At 42.8% G+C, this 20,713-nt stretch overlaps 1 protein-coding gene across 4 annotated transcripts in view; it reads left to right on the plus strand.

Annotated features, from left to right (window-relative positions):
* The window catches only part of ITGA7 (integrin subunit alpha 7), a 259,855-nt gene that overhangs the window by 150,514 nt on the left and 88,628 nt on the right, over positions 1–20,713 (plus strand). For all 4 annotated transcript variants that reach the window (XM_069230634.1, XM_069230633.1, XM_069230636.1 and 1 more), the window contains 4 exons: positions 4,399–4,568; positions 15,061–15,210; positions 16,437–16,552; positions 19,229–19,415. In XM_069230634.1, coding sequence (XP_069086735.1) covers positions 4,399–4,568; positions 15,061–15,210; positions 16,437–16,552; positions 19,229–19,415 — 623 coding nt within the window. The remainder of the gene's footprint in view (positions 1–4,398; positions 4,569–15,060; positions 15,211–16,436; positions 16,553–19,228; positions 19,416–20,713) is intronic.

The following is a 20,713-nucleotide window of genomic DNA, read 5'->3' on the forward strand; positions in this document are numbered from 1 at the left end:
ATCCAGGACTCTGTCTACGAGGCCCAAACAATCTGGCACTGGCTTCTAGCCAGGAACCTAACAATAGTGGCAACTCACCTTCCGGGCATACAGAATGTCCAAGCGGATGCCCTCAGCCGAGCAATGGATGAAAACCACGAGTGGGTTCTGCAAAACGACGTCGTCCACTCCATTTTTCCATGTGGGGTACCCCTTTACCTATTCGCAACCCCAGAAAACAAAAAATGCCAAGACTTCGCCTCCAGTTACTACCATCCAGGAACACTGGGGAATGCCCTGCGGATAAACTGGTCAGGAGCATTTCTTTACGCCTTTCCACCGCTTTCCCTGATACCGACGGGGTCCTCCTCAAGCTGTCCCACTCCAACACCAAGATGATTCTCATCTCCCCAGAATGGCCACGCTAGTGGTGGTTTCCAGACCTCCTTCACAGGTCACTCAGTCCACACATCAGATTGCCTTGCCGCCCCGACCTTCTCACGAAGTTTTGAGGCCAGATGAGACATCCCAACCTCTCGTCTTTGAATTTGGCAGCATGGCTCCTGAGCTAGTGCATTATGGTCACCTTAATCTTCCTCAGGACTGCATGGAGATTCTAAGGGAGGCTACACGCCCTTCCACAAGAATAGCTTATGCCTTCAAATGGAAGAGATTCTGCATGTGGTGTTCGGACAAGAACTTTAACCCAATAAAATGCGGAGAAAAAGATATTCTTCCATATTTGTTAGACCTGGCGAAGTCTGGTTTACAGTTGTCATCAATCAGAGTACACCTGGCAGCACTAACAGCATATAGGAAAAGTCCTTCCCAATCCTCTTTCTTTAAGATTCCAATCATAAAAGATTTCCTAGAAGGTTTAAAAAAGGTTTTTCCTCCTATTAGAGGTCCATCTCCTCCATGGGAGCTTAATATAGTCCTTTCGCGTCTGATGCTACACCCTTTTGAACCAATACACAAAGCATCCCTCCAGCATCTTACCTGGAAAACTGCTTTTCTGGTTGCAATCACTTCAGCTCGCAGGGTTAGTGAGATCCAGGCCCTTTGCGCTCAGGAACCTTATACTGTTTTTCATTCCTCAAAAGTAGTAATGAGAACACATCCTAAATTTCTACCTAAAGTCATTTCAGACTTTCATGTAAACCAGACCATCTCCTTACCGACTTTCTTCCAAAATCCATCTACTCCTGCTGAGAGAACCCTGCATTCTCTTGATGTAAAGAGGGTTTTAAAATTTTCCTTGGATAGAACAAAATCTTTGCGCAAATCACAACAGCTGTTTATTAACTATGGCCCAGTTAAAACAGGTCTGCCCACCTCCAAACAATCCTTATCCAGGTGGATTGTCTCATGTATCGTATTCTGTTATCAGTTAGCAAATAAATCCCTCAATGGCAGGCCTAAAGCCCATTCCACTAGGGGCAAAGCAGCAACTGCTGCTCTGATGAGAAACATTCCGTTAGCAGAAATATGCAAAGCGGCTACCTGGAGATCTGTCCACAACTTTACTAAGCATTACTGTCTTGATTCAGATGCTAGGACAGATGCTCAGGTTGGACAGGCCTCTCTTAAGAATCTCTTTGCATGATTTATTGTTTCTTTATTGTTCTGTCTACTCCACCGCGGTTATTGGGATGGGCTTGCTAATCTATTCAGTGCTTATGACTATACATGGAAATCCCCTAAGAGAGAAGGAATAGTTTCTTACCTGTAACTCCAGTTCTCTCGTAGGGGTATTTCCATGATAGTCATAAGCAACTCTCCCTCCTCCCCGATGGAGTTGACATAATAATAACTATAATTAGAATGATATTGATAATGAAAGAGATATTCAGATTTCTTCATGTCATATTACAAGCCTACAAAAAGAACTGAGGTAACTGCCTTTTGCTGTGCATGATGGGATACAGGAAGACTTTCTCTTCTTAAAGGCACAGCTCTATTTACATTCTGTATAATGGCAGCCTATGGGCTACACTGCCCTGCATTGTTTCATCCTTATTTTGAAGTTGTAAGAAAGGTTGAAAAAGATTTTTTCTACTACATTTCTAGAATAAATATGTTTTAAAGGTATATCTGTTCCACAGTTTACCTTTTTTTCAACCAAAAGAATGAACAATTTGGCCTTTGTAGCTTTTCCTCTAGGCTGCACATTGATATTCTTAAGTGACTTTACAGGCCTTTTTCAAGAAAGGCAAACATCTACACTTGAGAACACACTTCAGAACAGTGCTCCGGGGTCCCTGCAGGCGTGCGGAACTATTCAGTGCTTATGACTATCATGGAAATACCCCTACGAGAGAACTGGAGTTACAGGTAAGAAACTATTCCTTCTCATTGAACTAAACTAAGAGGAGCTGAGACTGCGGGAAAGTGCAGCAGGTGGTGAAAGGGTACTAGTTGAACATTGCAAATTCTCTTCAAATCGTCAATCTAAGAGTAATGGTCTCTGAATAATGGTCTCTGGATATGTCTGTTTGACATTTTCTCTTTAAAAAGACGGGTGCCCCTGCAATTCTAGAGAAGTTGAGCATCTCTGATGGCAAGAGCCATGTCAGAGTTTTGGGATAAGCTGTAACTATCCTAATTATGTACATTAATTTCAAGGGAATATTGTGAGAATTTGTGACAGATCCTACCCTTGTGGAGCAACGATAGACACCCCCATTCTGAGTCACTTAATCAGTTCTCTGTCATGACTTCTCTTATGTCACTTGAAGGAGCATCTGGTTTTTATTTTCATTTTCATTTTCTGAGTTAGTTAAGAATAACCCTATTTGTCTGTGTTTATTTATTGTGAGGTTATTCACACCTGCTTAGTTCACCTGTAGACTGGGAGCTACCCCAGGCAGCCAAGACCAAGCACCAATATTTCTATGCTTGTGGAAGCAAATTGGTCTGATGCGCACTCCACAGTTACCCAATGCAATTCATTCTTTTGAGGCAGCGGGAATGAGCTCCCCAACGCTGTAAAATAATTATTCAACTTACTTGAAGATTTGTCTCTTCATAAATCACCACACAGACTAATTTATTCCTCCAGCCTATTGTCACTCGACTACTTCATGCTTTCTTCGTGCTTTCTGTAATCGCATTGGAATTTGTACTGTTACTTTATTAATTGTAAAGCACTTCACTGCCGTTCTGGCTGGTCTTCACTATATAACTACCTTTAATAAATACATAGTAAATAAATAAATATATCTTTAGTACAAAACAACATGAATGAAATCTAGTTTCTGCAAAATGTTTTACAAAACCAAAACAGTGTTTACTAAATACTATAAAATATTATGCACAATTGCTCAAAAGCCCACAGTTCATGTTAGAAGTTTTAAAATGAATGAGTTAAATTTTTAAATCACTTCTTCTCCAAGCATGCAAATTTAGTGGTGAGCGTTATCTCACAATGCTGATCTCCAGAACATTCATTAGTAATAAATTATAAATTTCACCAAGTGGGGAGGAAATCTGCATTCAGAAATCATCATGCCGGGGAAAGGGGTTCCTAAATTCACAAGTACCATAACATTGTTTGCAAATCACTGGATTTACGTGATGATTGCCTAATTAAGTCATAGCTTCTAGCCTCTGCTAGGCATCCTTATCTATATCATTTGCAGTGAAGCTAAACTAAAAGAGGGCAATCTTGGCTCCCCGAACCCCAACTCGTATGTCCACCGGCTCTGTCAAACGTGCATTCTCCAAGCAGATTCTCATAGCACTATCAGAATAAAGGTAGACTGTAAGGTGCATTAAGTTTCTGTCTTTAGCCATAGCTCACAAGCTATTCTGGAACGTTGTTTTTGAGTCAGAGAGAGCCGAAGGCTAGGCAGATATAAGGATTTCATCATAGAAGAAGAGGAGTCATACAACCATACGCATCTATGGGATTTCTCCCCTATCATCCAGCAGGCCTTAAAAGTCTAATAAGTTGCTTTCTTGCTGTGCACCAGTCAGCGGACTACCCTTCCCACCCAGCAGGACTTTATGGGAGTGCTCAATTCAGTTGTAGTTTAAAAAGTGCTTGAAATCTAGTCTTGAACACCCCTCAAACTCTGTGGGCCAAGCCATCAGGATAGGCTTTGACCCTTCTTTGATGGAACTTTTAGTGTGATCTTGCCTGATAAGGTTCCTGTCTAAATAAATAGCCCTGAGCCCATTAAGGTCATCTGCACTCAGAAATGACACACACTATTTATTACCTGAGGATGTATTTAATGTTGTAAATATAATAAATATACCTATGAAGGAATACTATTGTTTCAGTTAATTAACTTTCTTCTTAAGAAAATGGGTTTGGCTTTCACAGTGTGTCATCTTTTCCTTCCTCTCACCTTTGTTCTTTCCTCTGCTCTGGTACGTTTGTCCTCCTTTTGATGGCTCTTTTCTATCTTCCAGCTCTAAGATATTTGTTTGATGCTGACACTGAGAGGCAGAACCTGGGCAAGGCACCGCGGTTATCTTTTCTGGATCGGAGGGCCACAGACCAAGAACATCAATATTCAAATGAGGTGACCCTTCCACGTCAAGGAGTGCGTTCCTGTGTGAAGGCCACATTCCAGCTAAAGGTACACAGTACAGCTCAGGACACTCCAAAATGTCCTAATGAAATAGATGATCAATTGGTGGGAAATGCATGTTTATTTCTGATCAAATCCTCCTATAATGCCTTTATATCTGGCATGGATGAGATTCTGAAAGAAGTTATTTCAAAGAGTGACATCGCTGTCAAAATGAAAATCTATAAAATATATTTATTTTAGTACAATATTTCATATTGCACAAGAAAGGTAGTTCCAGAAACTGGAGAGCAGATAGTGAGTGTTTTGGTAGTATTAGGGTTCACAAACCTGAAACTTTTGTAATAGAATATTTATATCTAACTTTCTCAAAGGATGAGTGTCACCTGGGCCTGGGTCCTTTCTTCGGAAGTCTCCTTGTCTGGAGGGGGTTGTAGTGAAGGTATTTAAGATACCTGGAAAGTACACAGCCCAACCAATATTTAGGTTTTTTCCCTTACTCACGCTGAAGTGAAATTGTGGATTAGGATACTTGCATTAGGCCTAATAAGGTGTTTATAGGATTATGGAGGAAGTTCAAGCAGGACTTCAAAGTAGTCTGGTCCTTGCAGAAAAAAACTTATATAAGTTAGTACTCTATCGCGTATGCCCTATCTAGTCAGTTCTTCCACATATTGACTATTGACACTGAGAAGGCATTCAAAAGGTGTATTTTTCTGTCAGTTATTTCTTAGCCACTCTCTTTATTGTAGGCTTTGGTGATCAGATTGTATGCAAGACTGTAAGGCCATGGCTTTAGAAAATTGTTATTTGTCCCCATATTTTTAGATTGCTGAAACAACACGGCAGGGAGGTTGGTGTTCCCCGTTAGTTAACATTTTCATCATATGATTGATTAGATTCTTAAATTTCATGTTAACATACTTGTGTATTCCTCTCATTTTCAGAACCTAGTCGAGGATATTTGTAAGATTATGTCTGGCTTTGTTAAATGTTTAGGATAATGTCAATGAGATGAACTCTAAAGTTTTTTTGTAGTGAAGCAATATTTATGAAGTGGTGCACCATCTAAGAAAGTGTAATTATAATTCTTAAAACCATATTTTGATACTGGTAGCTCCCCGAAGTCTAATCCAATTTGTCCCTACTCATTATTCGAAGAACTAAAGACCTAAAGTTGATTGCCTTCCTCAGAGTTATCTTTGTATTTGACAGTGTTCCCTGTGTCATACTAAGGTGTTTTCCCCCAAGCTTCAGTGTTTGAGATAAGGGTTTTGTAGACAGTGAACAGTGCTAGTAAACAACAGGATGAAGAACAGGGAAAGATAAGTATCACCACACATTCACCCATCCTTCTGGCTGCAGCACAAAATAATAGGTAAGTATTTTTTAATGTCAACTGATCTAGTTATACATTCAGCTGTATTTTTAAAGCACAAATGTTTCGCTTGAATGGACGCACACAGGTGCATGATTGGATACTGTAGTTATTTTTACCAAATTTAGGAAGATGTTAGTTCTCTTTTTTTCTTTCTGAACGTTTTTCCTCCAGCGATGGGACACATCTCTCTATTAGAGGTGACTTTTGCTGACAAATTATTTTACCTGGGAAGAATTGAGATTTATAGTATGATAAGCTTAACAAGTTAATTGAGGATGGAATTGCATTAGAGCGATCCTTGTTCTACTATATTTAGTCAACACAATTTTCATAAAATATTTGCAAGAATCGACCATTAGAAGACCTTTTTTCAATTTGTCTGCAGTTCCTCCATATCTAACTCATTTGTTACATCGGGTGATATCGTCTAGGTACTATACCTCCAGCATCTAGATGTCAAAATGAGGAGTTTCCACTGCAAATGTGGCTTGCAGCAGATTCTTGTTTCCACTGTAAATGTGGCTTGCAGCAGATGCCTGTGTTGGATATTTAAATGGGTTATTCCCGACATTTTAAAAACATAATTGTTTTCTATTCTACGATCTCCATCATACTATAATGAAGTTAAGTCAATACAGGACAATAGAGCATGTTGAAGCTGCAAGCTTATTGATGTGCATTAATAACACACAGTCTGATTCTCTCCTCGTCTTGATATTCAGCAATTCTGGAAATGTGTGGTACAGTTCTTGCTTGACATGATGGTGACAATATTCGATTTCGTTTTCATTGCACAGCTCTTTATTTTGAGTCAATGGTTCGTGGGCACAGTACCTTGATTAAAACAGTGGAGGTATTAAGGGGGTTATTCTAACTTTGGAGGAGGTGTTAATCCGTCCCAAAAGTGACGGAAAAGTGACGGATTTACCACCAGCCGTATTACGAGTCCATTATATCCTATGGAACTCGTAATACGGCTGGTGGTATATCCGTCACTTTACCGTCACTTTTGGGACGGATTAACACTCCTCCAAAGTTAGAATAACCCCCTAAGTCTGTAAATAGCAACTTGCAGGTGGTTGAGATCCAATGAGGTCAGGTTTGGTCGTCACTGTGCAGTCGTAGATGAAATATTATCAAGGTAACTGCATGCTCTGCAAATTATTAGCGCATGTCATAGTTTGCAGTTTGAGATTATGGTATTCATGTGAATTATCCCCAGTACCTGCTGCAGGTTTCCGAGAGAGCTGATATTTAGTTTGTGCTTGCTCATCATGCAATGAGAAACAACTTAATGTATATATGTTTGTAGCCCATACCTGATTGCCAGTTTTCTGTTTTGTTTCCCCTCTTCTTTGTGTTTCAGCTGCATAAAGGCTACATTTAACATTTGCTGTCTTTTTGATAACATAACAGAAAATTAGGGTCTGATTAGAGCCTGGCGGAGGGGTTACTCCATCAGAAATATGATGGATATTCTGCCCCGTATTATAAGTTCCATAGGCTATAATGGAATTGTAATATGGTGGATGTTAAATCCGTCACTTTTGTGACGGAGTAACCCCTCTGCCAAACTGTAAATCAGGGCCATTAACCGACACGTTTTTCCAATTCCTTCACGAGTAATGAAAATGGTTTACATTTTTCTAGATAGGCAGTTGCATCCATCAAAGAGTAAGGGGAAATAGTCACTTAAAGTCAGCGGACTGTACCTTTGGCGTAGGGAGCCAATGCAGCAGAGGTTTGCTGCAGTTCATATTTCAGCTCTTAGGAGTAAAGACCCCACATAGTTGAGCTTTGTATGTACATTTCTTCACAAATGTTGCCTTTTGAAGCAGTTTCCACTTTACCGAATATTTTTTCTTTCACTTTATGGAGTGGAGGCTAATTTTGTAGGCATTTTTCATGTTATGTTCTCCTGTCACTTGTTCTTGTAGCCAGGAGAGGCATTTTTGAAATGTTTCCGATTGTGGCGAGGCAGTGGAAAAGAGGGTCTTTTTTGCTAGTCCTCACAGTGAGGAGTTTGCTCCATTTTTGCGAAATCACTTGCTTGGAAGCTAATTCTAAGTTATAGGTAGCCACTGTGGGCTTTTATGTGGGATTTGCTTGTCCTAGATGGGGCTAGAGCTTCAACTGGCCGGAATGAGACTGCCTCTACCTCAGTCTTAGCTGTGCTGCCCTTGATCTTCCCGGGTTTCCCTCAGTGCTTTTATAAGGCACAATCCATTCCACTCAATCTGTCATTAGCACTTCAGTGTTGAGTGTCTGGTTGTTTGGGGGGTGTCTCAGTGTTCGTAGTGCCTTGACATTAGAGGGTTTTCTTGATTATTCAGTGCCCTTAGCCATCAGGTCTCTGAAATGCAAGACTCACCACCAATACAAGTCATCATCTGATGTGTTCCAGCAGTGAGAGAGCCTTGACCCTTTTGAAACTCCTCCCTTGAAATCTCTATGGTGAAAGCAGTTGTGCCGCAGTGAGCCCCATGTATTGCTGAGCTCCAGAGTTCATCCAGAGAGTTGGCAACACTCATGTCAAAGGGACTTCAGTCCTCAGGACAGCACTATCTAGGTTTCAAGGTCTCAAAGGAGTCTGGTCATCTGCACATCACCCCTAGGACACTGTTGTTGCTTTGTGGTTTGAGTCCACCTTCCCTTAATTGATGCACATGCATATCCCATTATGCATGATCTCCTAGACTTCGAGCAGTAAAAAGTTATTCAACATATAGAGACCTTGCATTTACAGGGATTCATCCATAGGGTTCCTACAGGGAACCTCCTTGGCTCACTCCCTCATTGGGTGCATCCTATTCTAAGTTGTTCTGGGGTGCTCTTCTATCTGTTCCTAAAGTGGATGTCCACATCTTTCCACAGGATGCCATCCTGACACCTCATCAAATGCTCTTCCTCCTCTCCTTAGTCCAGGAAGTCAAGTGAGTTGAAAGATTTTTTCTGTACCATTGCTTTGTCTTAAAGGCTTTCAGCATATTCTCATAAGCATATTTGTCTGGTGTACAACATGTTGCTTCCAAGCAGTAATGAACTGAAGCAGAAATTGTTTGGTTTGTTTAACAGTTTGTGTACTTTGTTTGAAATAAACACTTCTTCTTTTGGACAAATGAAGTGTCCAGCAAAGGGCTCCTTATTGATTTGATTTCATAGTTTGGCAATTCCATGTTCACTCTCCTATGACATGAGAGTTAAAATTGAAGTCTTATGGACTGCGCTCAATTCTGACAAGGCAGACCTACTATTTGAGGGGGTTTCCTGTTTCTTCTGTCATCCAATAATTACTGATAGACTAATGCTTCAGAAAACAGAAAGTCCATCTTCAGGTCTTTATTTTCTTTAAAAGAGATGTGATATCACGATGTGTAGGATACAGTTTGTATTGTAGTCTGTATCATCTGAACTCAGGTCTTGATTGTACAGCAGCTGTTTGATAAATTGTGCTTTGGATAATGGCCACAGCTTTAAGGAGCACCCCAGCGCACCCAGGATGTTACTGAATAGAGGGGAGAATAGGATTGACTTGGTGCAGGTTTGAGATTCTGGTAAGTAGACGTGCTGTGCCACAGCATTCTACGCCAGTTGAAGCACATTCAGAAGCTTCATAGGGACACCTGAGTATTTATTGGCAGAAGTGGAGGAAGGGCAGTACCTACTGTTTTATTTGCAGAAAACAGCTGCTGAAGATGTTGTTGATCCAAGTAGCCAGCAATAAATTTGCATCAATTACTAGGTCAAGGAAGTGTACATTCTTTGAAGGCTCAAGTGCAGAGCACATTACATCTGGCCCAAGGGCCTAGTTTCATCAAGAGGTGCCATTCGTGGTGATAAGGCACACTGTCTTGGCCAGGCTAACTTCTAAAGAATTTGGCTAACATTGACCAAGAAGTGATGAACAAACAGACATTGTGGTTGACACAGCTATCCCTTCCTCAGCTGTGGTTGTTTGAGAAAGGTCAGCCGGGTTTTGTTAATGTACATGTAAAACAGGAACCTGGCGTAATGGAGCTGGTTAGCTAGGGCCACATTTACATGTTAAAATTTGTGACTATATTGACCTCTCAGGGACCACAGCTGATCATCTGTGGTACTGAGCTAAATGATGGTTAAGTTACTGATTGGGTCCTGCCACTCTAGAATGGTTTCAGCCATTACAATATGATGCCAGTGAACCCAGCTTCTAATCTACCAGTCTAGAAAGGAGAATTAAATAACTAATGGTGTCAAAAGCAGACAACATTCTTACAAAACCAACACTCCAACAGCACCAGCACCAGCATGCACAAGTCCCCTCAGATCATGTAGCAGTTACTGAATAACTAATGTTGTACTGCGATCCAGGTGAACCGCCCATCAAACCCTCACTAATCTCTCCCACTGAAACAGTCCATGACCTTCTGCAAATGTTGGCACTCTGTAAAGACACGCTATTAGAGCAGTTTGTTCAAATGGGAAAGCATAAAAGAATTATCTAGCTGTAGTGCAGGTTTTTTGATTGGTGGTTTTAGAATTGTCCTTTTTTAGGTCGAGCTAGCAAGCGCTTTGACCTCTTGTAACCATTGTGGGCTTTTAACCATGCCCACCTTACGCCCTTCACTTTCACTCGTTCATGGGCTTGCCTATCAAAAATCGCTTGATGTATTTGGTATTTACTTTATGTTTGTCCCGCCATGGGACGGTTTTGTTACCGCCTTGCAGACTGACCCTGTGACATGGATAATTGCTGATATACTTCAGCGTGGGTGAAGTATTTCTTTCTTTTGTCTCCCCTATTCATGCTCTATGGCAGCCATGGCCCTCCCAGCGCGAACAGCAGCAACAGCACAAACTCCATCAGCGGTATTGGAGGGTTGGTCACATTGTTCATACTGTTACCTAATCAGGGTAATTTCTTTTGGCCCTCCCCTTCACGCTCCATAGCTTTCCCCCCAAAAAACTTAGGATTGATAAAAACTTTATGTAAAAAACACAGAAATCCACAACGTGGCTCTCCCGGCACTGCAGGGGAGCCGATATTATAATATTCACTGCACTCGGGAAAACTCGACCCATAATGCTTTGCAAGCATTCTTTTTCAAAATATTTTTGTCCATAATTTCAGCCTGTGATGGTCCTCGGACAATGGGCCCACCATCAAAATGTCTGTCATGACACCCTCTTTCTATTTAGGTCATCTCTGGGTCCCCACACTAGGTTAGTAGGGTCCCCAAAATAATAACCCCTCCCACCATGCAGTTATTTTTTTTTTTTAGCACTCTTATGGCTGGGAACTTTTGTTTTATAGTTTGGAGTAGTTTGTGTCTTAAGGGTCTTAGTATTGCAGTAGGTCTTTTAGGTCTGAAAATGTACAAGGCACTATGTCCTCCGGCAGTACTTTGTACTATTTTATTTTCATTTGGTTTTGCTCTCTAGGGGATAATTGTATAGCTATGTGACTATGTTTCTTCAAATTATATTTTTATTGTGGTGTCTTCTAGGCTCTGTTCTGAGCATTACAGTCAACATAATACAATATTTGCTGCTCTCATTCATCCCATAATGCTTTGCAGGGCATTCTTTTACAAAACATTTTTGCTCATAACTGCTTGTGGTGGTCCTAGGTCAATGGGGCCATCTTCAAAATGTTCACCACAACCTGTTATTTCTGTCTAGACCCTCTATGGGCCCCCACACTAGGTTAGTGGGGACCCCAAAATGATAACCCCTGAGTCCATTCAGTGTCTTTTGAATCTCTCTCATGGCTGGAACATTTGTTTTTAGAGCGGAGACTAGTTTGTGTTTTAAGGGTTTTGCTTGTAATATCATTGCAGTAGGCCTGCTAGCTCTGAAAATGTGTAATGTATTATGTCCTCTAGGGGTTAAATGTATGGTTACACTGCAATACTCTTTTGATTTATATTTTATAGTAAGATGACCATGTTTCTTACAAATGCTATTTTCATTGTGATGTCCTCTAGGGGCTGTTCTGAGCATTACAGTCTAATACCAAACATTTATTTCTGGTAAAGGTTTTAGTTGGAATTATATGATAAATGTATATGTTTTATTAATCTCTCCTTATTGCAGTTATGACAATCATTCAGGCCAGCGTAGCATTCTTATTACACTATGACTGTTTGAACGCTCTTGGTATTCTATTGGAATTGGAATTAGCATGGAAGATTTAAATTAGGATGCTAAATGGCAACATTTTCAGTTTTGGCTGCAGATAGAGGAAGAAGGTAAATCGAAGTGCTTTAGTTATATGCTGGGGCACTGGAATTTTATGCCAGGGGAAGACCAATTTATGAGGTAGGGTTGACCAATTTATGTGGCAAGAAAAGTCCAGTTATGAGTTTACAATGCCAATAGCTCTAATTCAAGCAGATGCGAGACCCATTGCATTGCAAAGGCTTGTTGTGCTTTGTTGACGAGCGCCCAGCTTAAGGAGCTGCTACTCCTTTGCCTTCTTGGTTCATGTTTTCATCAGTGTGTTCTCATGCTGATGTAGCTTTTTAAACCTGCAAGGCTGCACTAGTCGCTCTAGAAACTCATGGAGCAGGCAAGGAATGAGAGACTGCAACTGAAAGTTAGAATTTTGTGTAATTAACCACAGGCCCACCTAGAGGAATCACGGAGGCAGTCACTGTAGGTGACCCCTGCACTTCTACAAGGAAGGTGCAAGTTTTTTTTTTCTAGTCTGATTCGGTTATCTCCAGCTCACACCACACATCACATGTTCTCTGGAACACCGGGCGGTTGCTGAAACTATTTGACACATGGAATGAATACCAGAGTACTGTACTGGAGAGGAAGTGGTCTAAGTACCATTAGTCATTTCTGCCCTTGTCTCCCTCAAACAGCATCATAACCAACCCTTTTCCACCTATGATGTCTCTGCATCCTTTGGAGGTGAAATCAGCACTTAAATATTATCTTTTTAAAATGAAAGGCATGCGTAAGTTGAAACAGGAATTTGTTCAATGGAACCTTCTACACTGGCTTCCCCTCCTTAAAGCAATCCGTTGCAAGGTGCATGGTGTGTTGTATAATTATGTTACCATAAGGCTATCAAGACTTTCAAGGGAAAGAACAGAGTGCATCCAGTAGGGTAAAAGCAGTCCACTGGTGCCCTTCATGAGAAACACATCCATACTTTTCTGTGGCTTGTAAAGGGGTCGTTTGAAAAAATGTTCGTATCTTTGCCAAGCAATACTGTATTGACTCCAACACTAAGGAAGCACTGTTGTGTAACAAACCCCTTGCCCAGTTTCCTTGGCAACTTTTCAGTTCACCTGGTTTTCCCTCCTCCTTTAGGGTGGGAATACTATTCTGCTGTTAATGAACATCACAGAAACTTCCACGGTGAAGAAGAAAGTTACTAGAAATCCGAGCTCTCTATCCTGGGCATTTTCTTTACATTCATAAGCAGTGCCCATAGAACAAGTTTAACAAAAGTGTAGCTAGAAGTGAGGCGCTGGGCTAGTCTGTTGCATAGAACTGAAATGTTTCCATCTGAACCAGGTATGCTTCTAGAATCGCCAGATGAGCAAGTCCAGAATTTCTTTCTTAAGAAAATAACTTTCTCACTATTTCTAATTTGGTTTTTTTTTTATAGGGGAGGGGTAGAAATGCAATATATAGTGTAAATGTACAAATTACGAATCGAATCAAAATTATTGACTCTACGCTAGTGTTTGTGGTAAGCAACATAGACCGTGGGAATAGCAGTAATGAGGGCACTAATGGAAGGTCACATACTGAAATAAGTTCAGCGAGCATTATAGAGTTCAAGACTGCTAAACAACAGGTACACACCCTGTCCTGGAATGTGGCAGGTTTAAGCGCTAAGCTCTCTGACCACTTATGGCGTGGGGTGTTCATTGAAAAATGTAATATTTGTATCTTTCAGGAGACATGGGCCACCGCTCCACTTTTTTGGTCAGGATTTTAGTCAGGAAGCCAGTGTTAGGGGTGGGGTGTCCCGCCGACAGCTTAACAGTGTGATTTAGCTTTCATTGGCCTGTGTGGTCAAGAAGCTAGACATATGTTCACCCAACTCGATGGCACAGTTAATTAATTCTAATACCGGTCCTTCCCTTGCAGTTTATAACACATACAGTCATACCACCTCATAGACCAGGGCCAGCTCTAGGGCGTTGCGGCCGCACCGGGTACTGACCTAGATGGGGGCGCTGAATTAAGGGGGGCGATGAGTGTAGCAATAACTTACGAAACGTGATGTAAAGTTCCTTGTGCATCCATCCTTCAGGAAACAATTAAAATGCCAAGATAACTCCTGTGATTAATGTTCCTGCTAGAGAGAGAGAGATCAAAGTTTTGTCTACTGACAGTTTTGACTCGATATAAAGTAGCACAGAGGGTTAATTCTCCTACTGCAAAGATAAGAACTATGTTTTATGTAGATAGTTGAGTGGATTAGTAAACCCAGCCTTTACAAGCGCTTTAAAACAAATGAAATGTAAGTGAGAGAGGGGCTATAGAGAGAAGAGTTGCACTTTTACTGGGTAATAGTGAGGGAATGCGAAAAGGAGGTAATTGGGTGGGGTGCCAAAAACGATTGTTGCACCAGGCACCACCAACACTAAAGCCAGCACTGCCATAGACCAAAGAACACCTATATTAAGACCGCTGGATTCGTAAGATGAGTAAAAGAATGCTATTGGTATCATGCACTGGGTAATTGGTACAGAACCTCACAAGAGGACTTAGTGGAAAACATTCTTGAGGATAAGAACTCCCTCAAATTTGAGAATTACCTTGATAATATTGCACCATCACAAGCAAAAGCACTGTCCATGAAATTTAGGTTTGAAACGTTTCTTGCTAAATGTTTTTGTTGAAACTGGTCACCGAGTAACCAAAATACATTCATGGATTATTAAAAAGGAGACACCCACGTTAATACCAAAGAGCCCGACTAGCATTTTCAGATGTTGTTACTTATCTTACCATCATACCCCCGCAGGGCCATGGATCCTGAACACTCAGGCAGCCATGCCTCAATATTGACCAGCGTTAACTATGTCCATATTGACTTACTGTACTCTAATCTAAAACTATATACAACACTGGGTCATCATTGGCTCACTTGTATCTCTGCTCTGTCACCCACCTGTGTCTCATTGGCTGTCATTCATGCTTTTTCAGGAGGACATCAAGGACAAACTCCGGCCCATACCAGTGACGCTAAGCTACAACATCAGCCGTGCACAGCAGAAGCGCCGTTCGGCTGGTGCCGACCTGGGGCCCCTGGCACCTGTCCTGAATGCCCAACAGTCAAACTTCTACAAGGCAGAGGTATTGATGCGGCTGTTTTTTAGTTCTATTGGCCATTGATTAAAATAAAATAATGATCCAAATGAGGATCCGTCCCTTGTAGTAGAAGGTGGCTGAGTCAATAGTTCATCCCTGGCATGAGGGTGCAGTTAATACAATTGTGTTATCATCTTTAGAGAGACTTATTGAGTCAAGAGCAGGCTGAAGGGCTGGTTCAGGGGTGGGTGCATTCCTTTCATGCTGCATAGTATTCAGTGGTATGGTGGATGTAGAAATAGGCTGCTACATGGGGTTGCTACCATCAGAAACAGAATGCTACAAGCAAAGATTGGCCTACAACCATGGGCCACTACAAGAGGGTGTTTCTTACCGGAATGGTCCACTACAAGTGGATCCCCCCTTGAGGAATGGGTGGCTACAATGGGACCCCTCTTTCAGGATTGGAGCACTAAAAAGACATCCCTACTTCAGGATTGACCCCCTACATGGTGACCCCTCTTTCTGGAATAGGGTGTGGGGCAAGATCACCTTGGCATAAAAGTTCAACATTAATAGAGGGAGACGGGCAATACATGCAAGCCATAGATGTTTCTTACCCATAGGTTACAAAGACGGTCGTCTGTGGTTCCCCTTGATGAATAGGGGGCTAGGGCGAGAGAGGCACTGGCATTACCAACATTTAGCCCTGTTTATTTTTGCAGTAGGTCTTAGTTGGAACCAAATTCCCTTGAGGCCCTTGGTTCCAGGAGAGTTCAACTTGACTGGAGGGAGACAAGGAACTCAACCAACAAAGAGTGTAGAAATACCAAATCGGTGATAGGTTACCAACTACCTAGTTGGGGAGGTTACTCACTCCCCACTGAGACCCCTTCCCCTTTATGAATTGGGATGGCAGCCTCAGGGGAATAGGCTGTGGTCTAGAGGCTTACTGCCAACTCTCTCTGACGTTTTTCTGAACTGAAAACGTGTTTTTCTTTTTTTAAAGCAGCTTTGTTTATTTTTTGTACTTAGGTTTATTTGCAAAATAATTTAGTGGTCCCAACTGCTTTTTGAAACCAATGTTTTAGTGCATATGGTCTCAATCAGGTACTAGCTTTCTCAATGCTACTGCTGAGATGGTTTGTTTGTGCTGTATCACCATTAACAATGCCAAGCACTGGGGGACTAGATATTTAGAGCCAGTTGAAAGGAGCAGAGTTTGCATCGGAAGGTTTTTATCTTTTTGGACTCCTCCTGTCTCCCTTCAGGTACACTTTCTGAAGCAGGGCTGTGGAGAGGACAAGATATGCCAGAGCCACCTGCAGCTTGATTACACCTTCTGCTCCCGCGTGGAAAACACAGATCACTTCGAGCCTCTGCCCAGGTGAGTTTCAGCAGAAGGCCACTGTGGAGTGTTCAATTGATCATGAGGGAGATCTATCCTTTAAGGGAATGCCATGCAATCCTTGTATGAGTGGGTAGGAGGAAAACACTTTACTGCCCACAAGTGAGCGTGGGGGAAAGGGCACCATGCATACCACTGTTGAGTGTTTGAGAGGAGGGACACTTCCCTCCAATCCTTAGTTGACTGTTGGGTAAATTGGTCTTCAAGCCCCAGGTGAGTGTAAGAAGATGTATGCACAACCCCTGGTTGAATGTTATGGGTGGGGTGCTTTGACGAGTGTGGTGGAGTTTAAGGTCTCCCTGCAGCCCTGAAGTAACTGCGAGGAAAGACCTCCTTGAAATTCCCGTTTGTTTCCATATTCTCCGCACAGATTACTCTTTCTCAGAACTTCCAGTATCTGTACATGTTCTTTCCTCTGCATAAATTTCTGTCTCCTCACTGCTACCTGCATATGTAGTGATTCCTTTACCTCTGTGATGGTTCCCCTATCCAATCACTAATTACTGGATCCCTGCACTGCTTTCTCTATGCTAGGGCACAATCTTTTCTGGCTGCATTAATTCCCACACCACTGCACTAATGCATGTAGACTTGCATCAGCTCCTATAACGTAGTACTGATTCCCATACCTTTGTGCTGATTTCTGTGTCGTTGTACAGGTTCCTGTCTTTCCTCTCTGGTTCCTAGTTTCCATCCTTTATTCCTTCATGCTTACTTATTTGTCTGATTCCACTGATTTTTCTTCTAACCCAGGACAGACTTCTTAATCTGTGCATTAGGTGTTGTTTGTCCTCACAGATTCCTCTATTTCAGCATTGATTCCTCTAACCAAGGCCAGATTCATGTACCTGTTTCTGCCCTCATTCTACCATATCAACAGTGGTTCCTCTATACCTGCCCGATTTCTTCTATCGTCCAATAGATTCTTCTTACTCTGCACTGATAAAACTGCCTCTGACCTGACACTTTGGGGGTCATTACAACCTCGGCGGTCTGCATGGCAGACCGCCGAGGTTGCGGGCGCCAGAATACCGCCATTGATGGCCCAGCGGAAATGTCACATCAACATTGCCGCCGGCTCGTAATTGAGCCGGCGGCAATGCTGATGTGCAGCGGGTGCAGTAGCACCCATCGCGCATTTCACTGCCCGAAATTCGGGCAATGAAATGCGTGACGGGGCTCTGCCTGGGGGCCCCCTGAGTCCCCTTACCGCCAGCCTCTTCCTGGCGGTGCAAACCGCTAGAAACAGGCTGGCAGTAGGGGAGTCATAATCCCCAGGGCAGCGCTGCTTGCAGCGCTGCCCTGGCGGATTATCACCGCCGGGGCTTAAATGGCGGTATACCGCCGGCCCCGGCGGTGCGACTGCGGCTCTACCGCCGCGGTCCAAATACGCAGGGAGGCACCGCCAGCCTGTTGGCTGTGCTCCCGTCGTTTTGGCCCTGGCGGTCATAATACCGCCAGGGTCATAATGACCCCCATTATGTTTATTATTTCCTGCATCTTTTCATTTATTTATAGGTCAAGCACACTAGGTAGCACATGTGCACATGGCCATTTTGTGATTTACCAAGAACATGGAAGGGCTTGGATCCCGAGAACATGGAAGGGCTTGGATCCCGCACATTACTTACCATTGGTTGGCTTTCCTATCACTTTCATTTCCCTGTTTCTTATTCGTGTCCCAGTTTGTCAGTCTTGTGATTGCCCCTCCCATGGAGCATTGCTTCTTTACCATCTATTTGATTGACTGGCATATCTACTTCCCCCTTTTGCTTTCCAAGGACAGTTTTTTTATTTTGTGTTATGCATTCTGTGAGAGTGCATGTGTTTCCAGCTGTCTCCCTCGTGTACTCCTTTCCCCCTGCACTTGAGTTGTGCTCTGTCGCCTGACTGCTTCTCCCCGTCTCCTCCCTTTGGCATTTGCCCATTGCCTCCCCACTCCTTTAGTGTTGCTTCCCTCTACTCCCAACCTCCTTCTCACTCCCTCTTGTTCCCCCATCACCCCTGCTCTCCTTAGTGCTTTCCTCCAATTCCTGTGTTGCTTCCCCATCCCTTCTCACCTCTCCAGTGTTGCTTTTGCCTCCTTCTTGCTCTCCCCTGCATTGCTTACACCTCCCTCCCGCCCTCCCCATCTTCCTTCAGTGTTCCCCTCCGCCCATGTCACTTCTGCCATCCTCCCCATTGCCTCTGATTCCCTCCTGCCCAGCTCACTTTAAAAACAACCTTTTGCTTGTTTTCTTTTCTTTCTAGCAATGCAACTTGGATCAGTAACTACAAAGAAAAAAGTACCTGTGCCAATTTATAGTCATGCACAACTACAAAATGATGCAGGTGGCCACAGCAAATACTTAAAAAAAAATCTTTAGCCATGCTGCACAGCTTTAGGGATGCCTTGCCAACGCTTGTTCTACCTTGTGGCAGATTCCTCTTCCTCTGCACTGATTCTTCTGCCCTTGCACAGATTCCCCTGTTTCCACCAATTTATGTATCCCTTTCCATCTTCCCCTATCCCTTCAGTGATTCTTCTATCTTCACTGGCTACCCAGTTTTTCAGCAGTGATTACTCTGTCCTTGCCATGTTTCCTTTTCTTTGCTGTGCTTCTTTTGCCTTTGCATTGATGCCTCAGTTTGCATTAATTCCTTTTTTGCCTGCAGCGGTGAGGATGGGAAAGCTCTTTTCGCCATGACAGATGAGAAGGAGGACATTGCTCTTGAGATCCGGGTCACAAACCATCCCTCAGATGTCCTACATCCACAGAGAGATGGCGATGATGCCCATGAGGCACAGCTCACCATCAGCTTACCAGAGACACTGCTCTACTCGGGGGTTCGGTCTTCCATGGTAAGAAGAGAGATTATAGTGTATAAGAGCATCAGTGACTGTAGCTAGATCTAAGACCGTTCCACTAGTGATGGGACAGTTCCAAGACACCATCTGTGTTGGCTGCTAGGTCTGAGACAGTGCCAAGAAACCTAGTTCTATGGCAGTACCACAAGAGCTTCAGCATGTACAGCTCGTTCTGAGACAGTGCCATGAGAGATTCAGAATGTGCAACTAGTTCTGAGCCACTTCCACAAGAGCCTCAGTGTGTACAGCTAGTTCTGAGAGTGTGTGAAGGTAGTTCCACTACTATGCAACAAGAGCTTCAGTGTGTGCAACTTGTTGAGTTAGTGCCACAATAGCATCAGTGTGTGCAGCAGGTACTTAGTGCCAAGAGAGCGTTGTTGTGTACAGCTAGTTATGAGACAGTGGTGCTAGAAACTCTGTGAGTGCAGCTGGCTGTAAGACCATCAGGGAAGTAGCTTAGTCAATGAGATTCTGGGGCGGAGTGTGAATCTCAAATTTCCTAGCTTAAAAAAATGAGCAGGGTCAGTACTGATTTGCCATAGGTGGTCCTGTATATACAGTGGGACAGTGGACGGAAAACAATGTGTGGGAATGCTACCTAGAGTGATTGTCACTGGTTAGACCATTTGCAAACATGCATCCCATCTCCTTTTGGGGTTTGAGTGCCAGCAATTTGCCTGCAAACCTGAGGCTGGCATAGCTTTCCAAGCCTACTACTGCAATGTTTCTGATTCGAAAAAATAAGTACGTTTGCGCCCATTTAAGGACTACTTTTGTGGGTGCAGATTTACTGTGTTTTTGGTAAACCAGCCCTGTATATATTGAAGTTTCCATTCCAAAAAATGAACAAATTAAAAGATCTTAGTGAAAGGAGCATGACGAGAAAACTCGACACAGACATAAGAGACTCATCTCAGAGCCCCCAGACCCAACTACCAAGCCAAGAATGTATTTGGGGGTTGTCACTTGCCAAACACCCTCCCCACCTTAAGTTAGCTATGCCTCTGCCTATCCCACATGGGCCTCGTAATTCTCCCTGAGAACTCATGTCTATGGTCACATACAACACAACGACCTGGAGTTCCTGCCATGGGATCACTTGTTTTAAATGTATTTTCACTAAATGTTTTCTTCTTCGTCTCTGCCACAAGAGGTCTTTATGATGGAGTTGCCAAATCAGTGCATGTAGTAAGAGCTCCAAGTTTCCAGTCCTCGCCTTTACAAATCATTTTATCAAGTGACTGATGGCCATAAGTACTAAGCCCGAGTGGCAATAGAAGTGGGTGGACCAG

This window comes from Pleurodeles waltl, chromosome 4_2 (genome assembly GCF_031143425.1).
Source record: "Pleurodeles waltl isolate 20211129_DDA chromosome 4_2, aPleWal1.hap1.20221129, whole genome shotgun sequence".
In the NCBI taxonomy this organism is placed as follows: Eukaryota; Metazoa; Chordata; class Amphibia; order Caudata; family Salamandridae; genus Pleurodeles; species Pleurodeles waltl.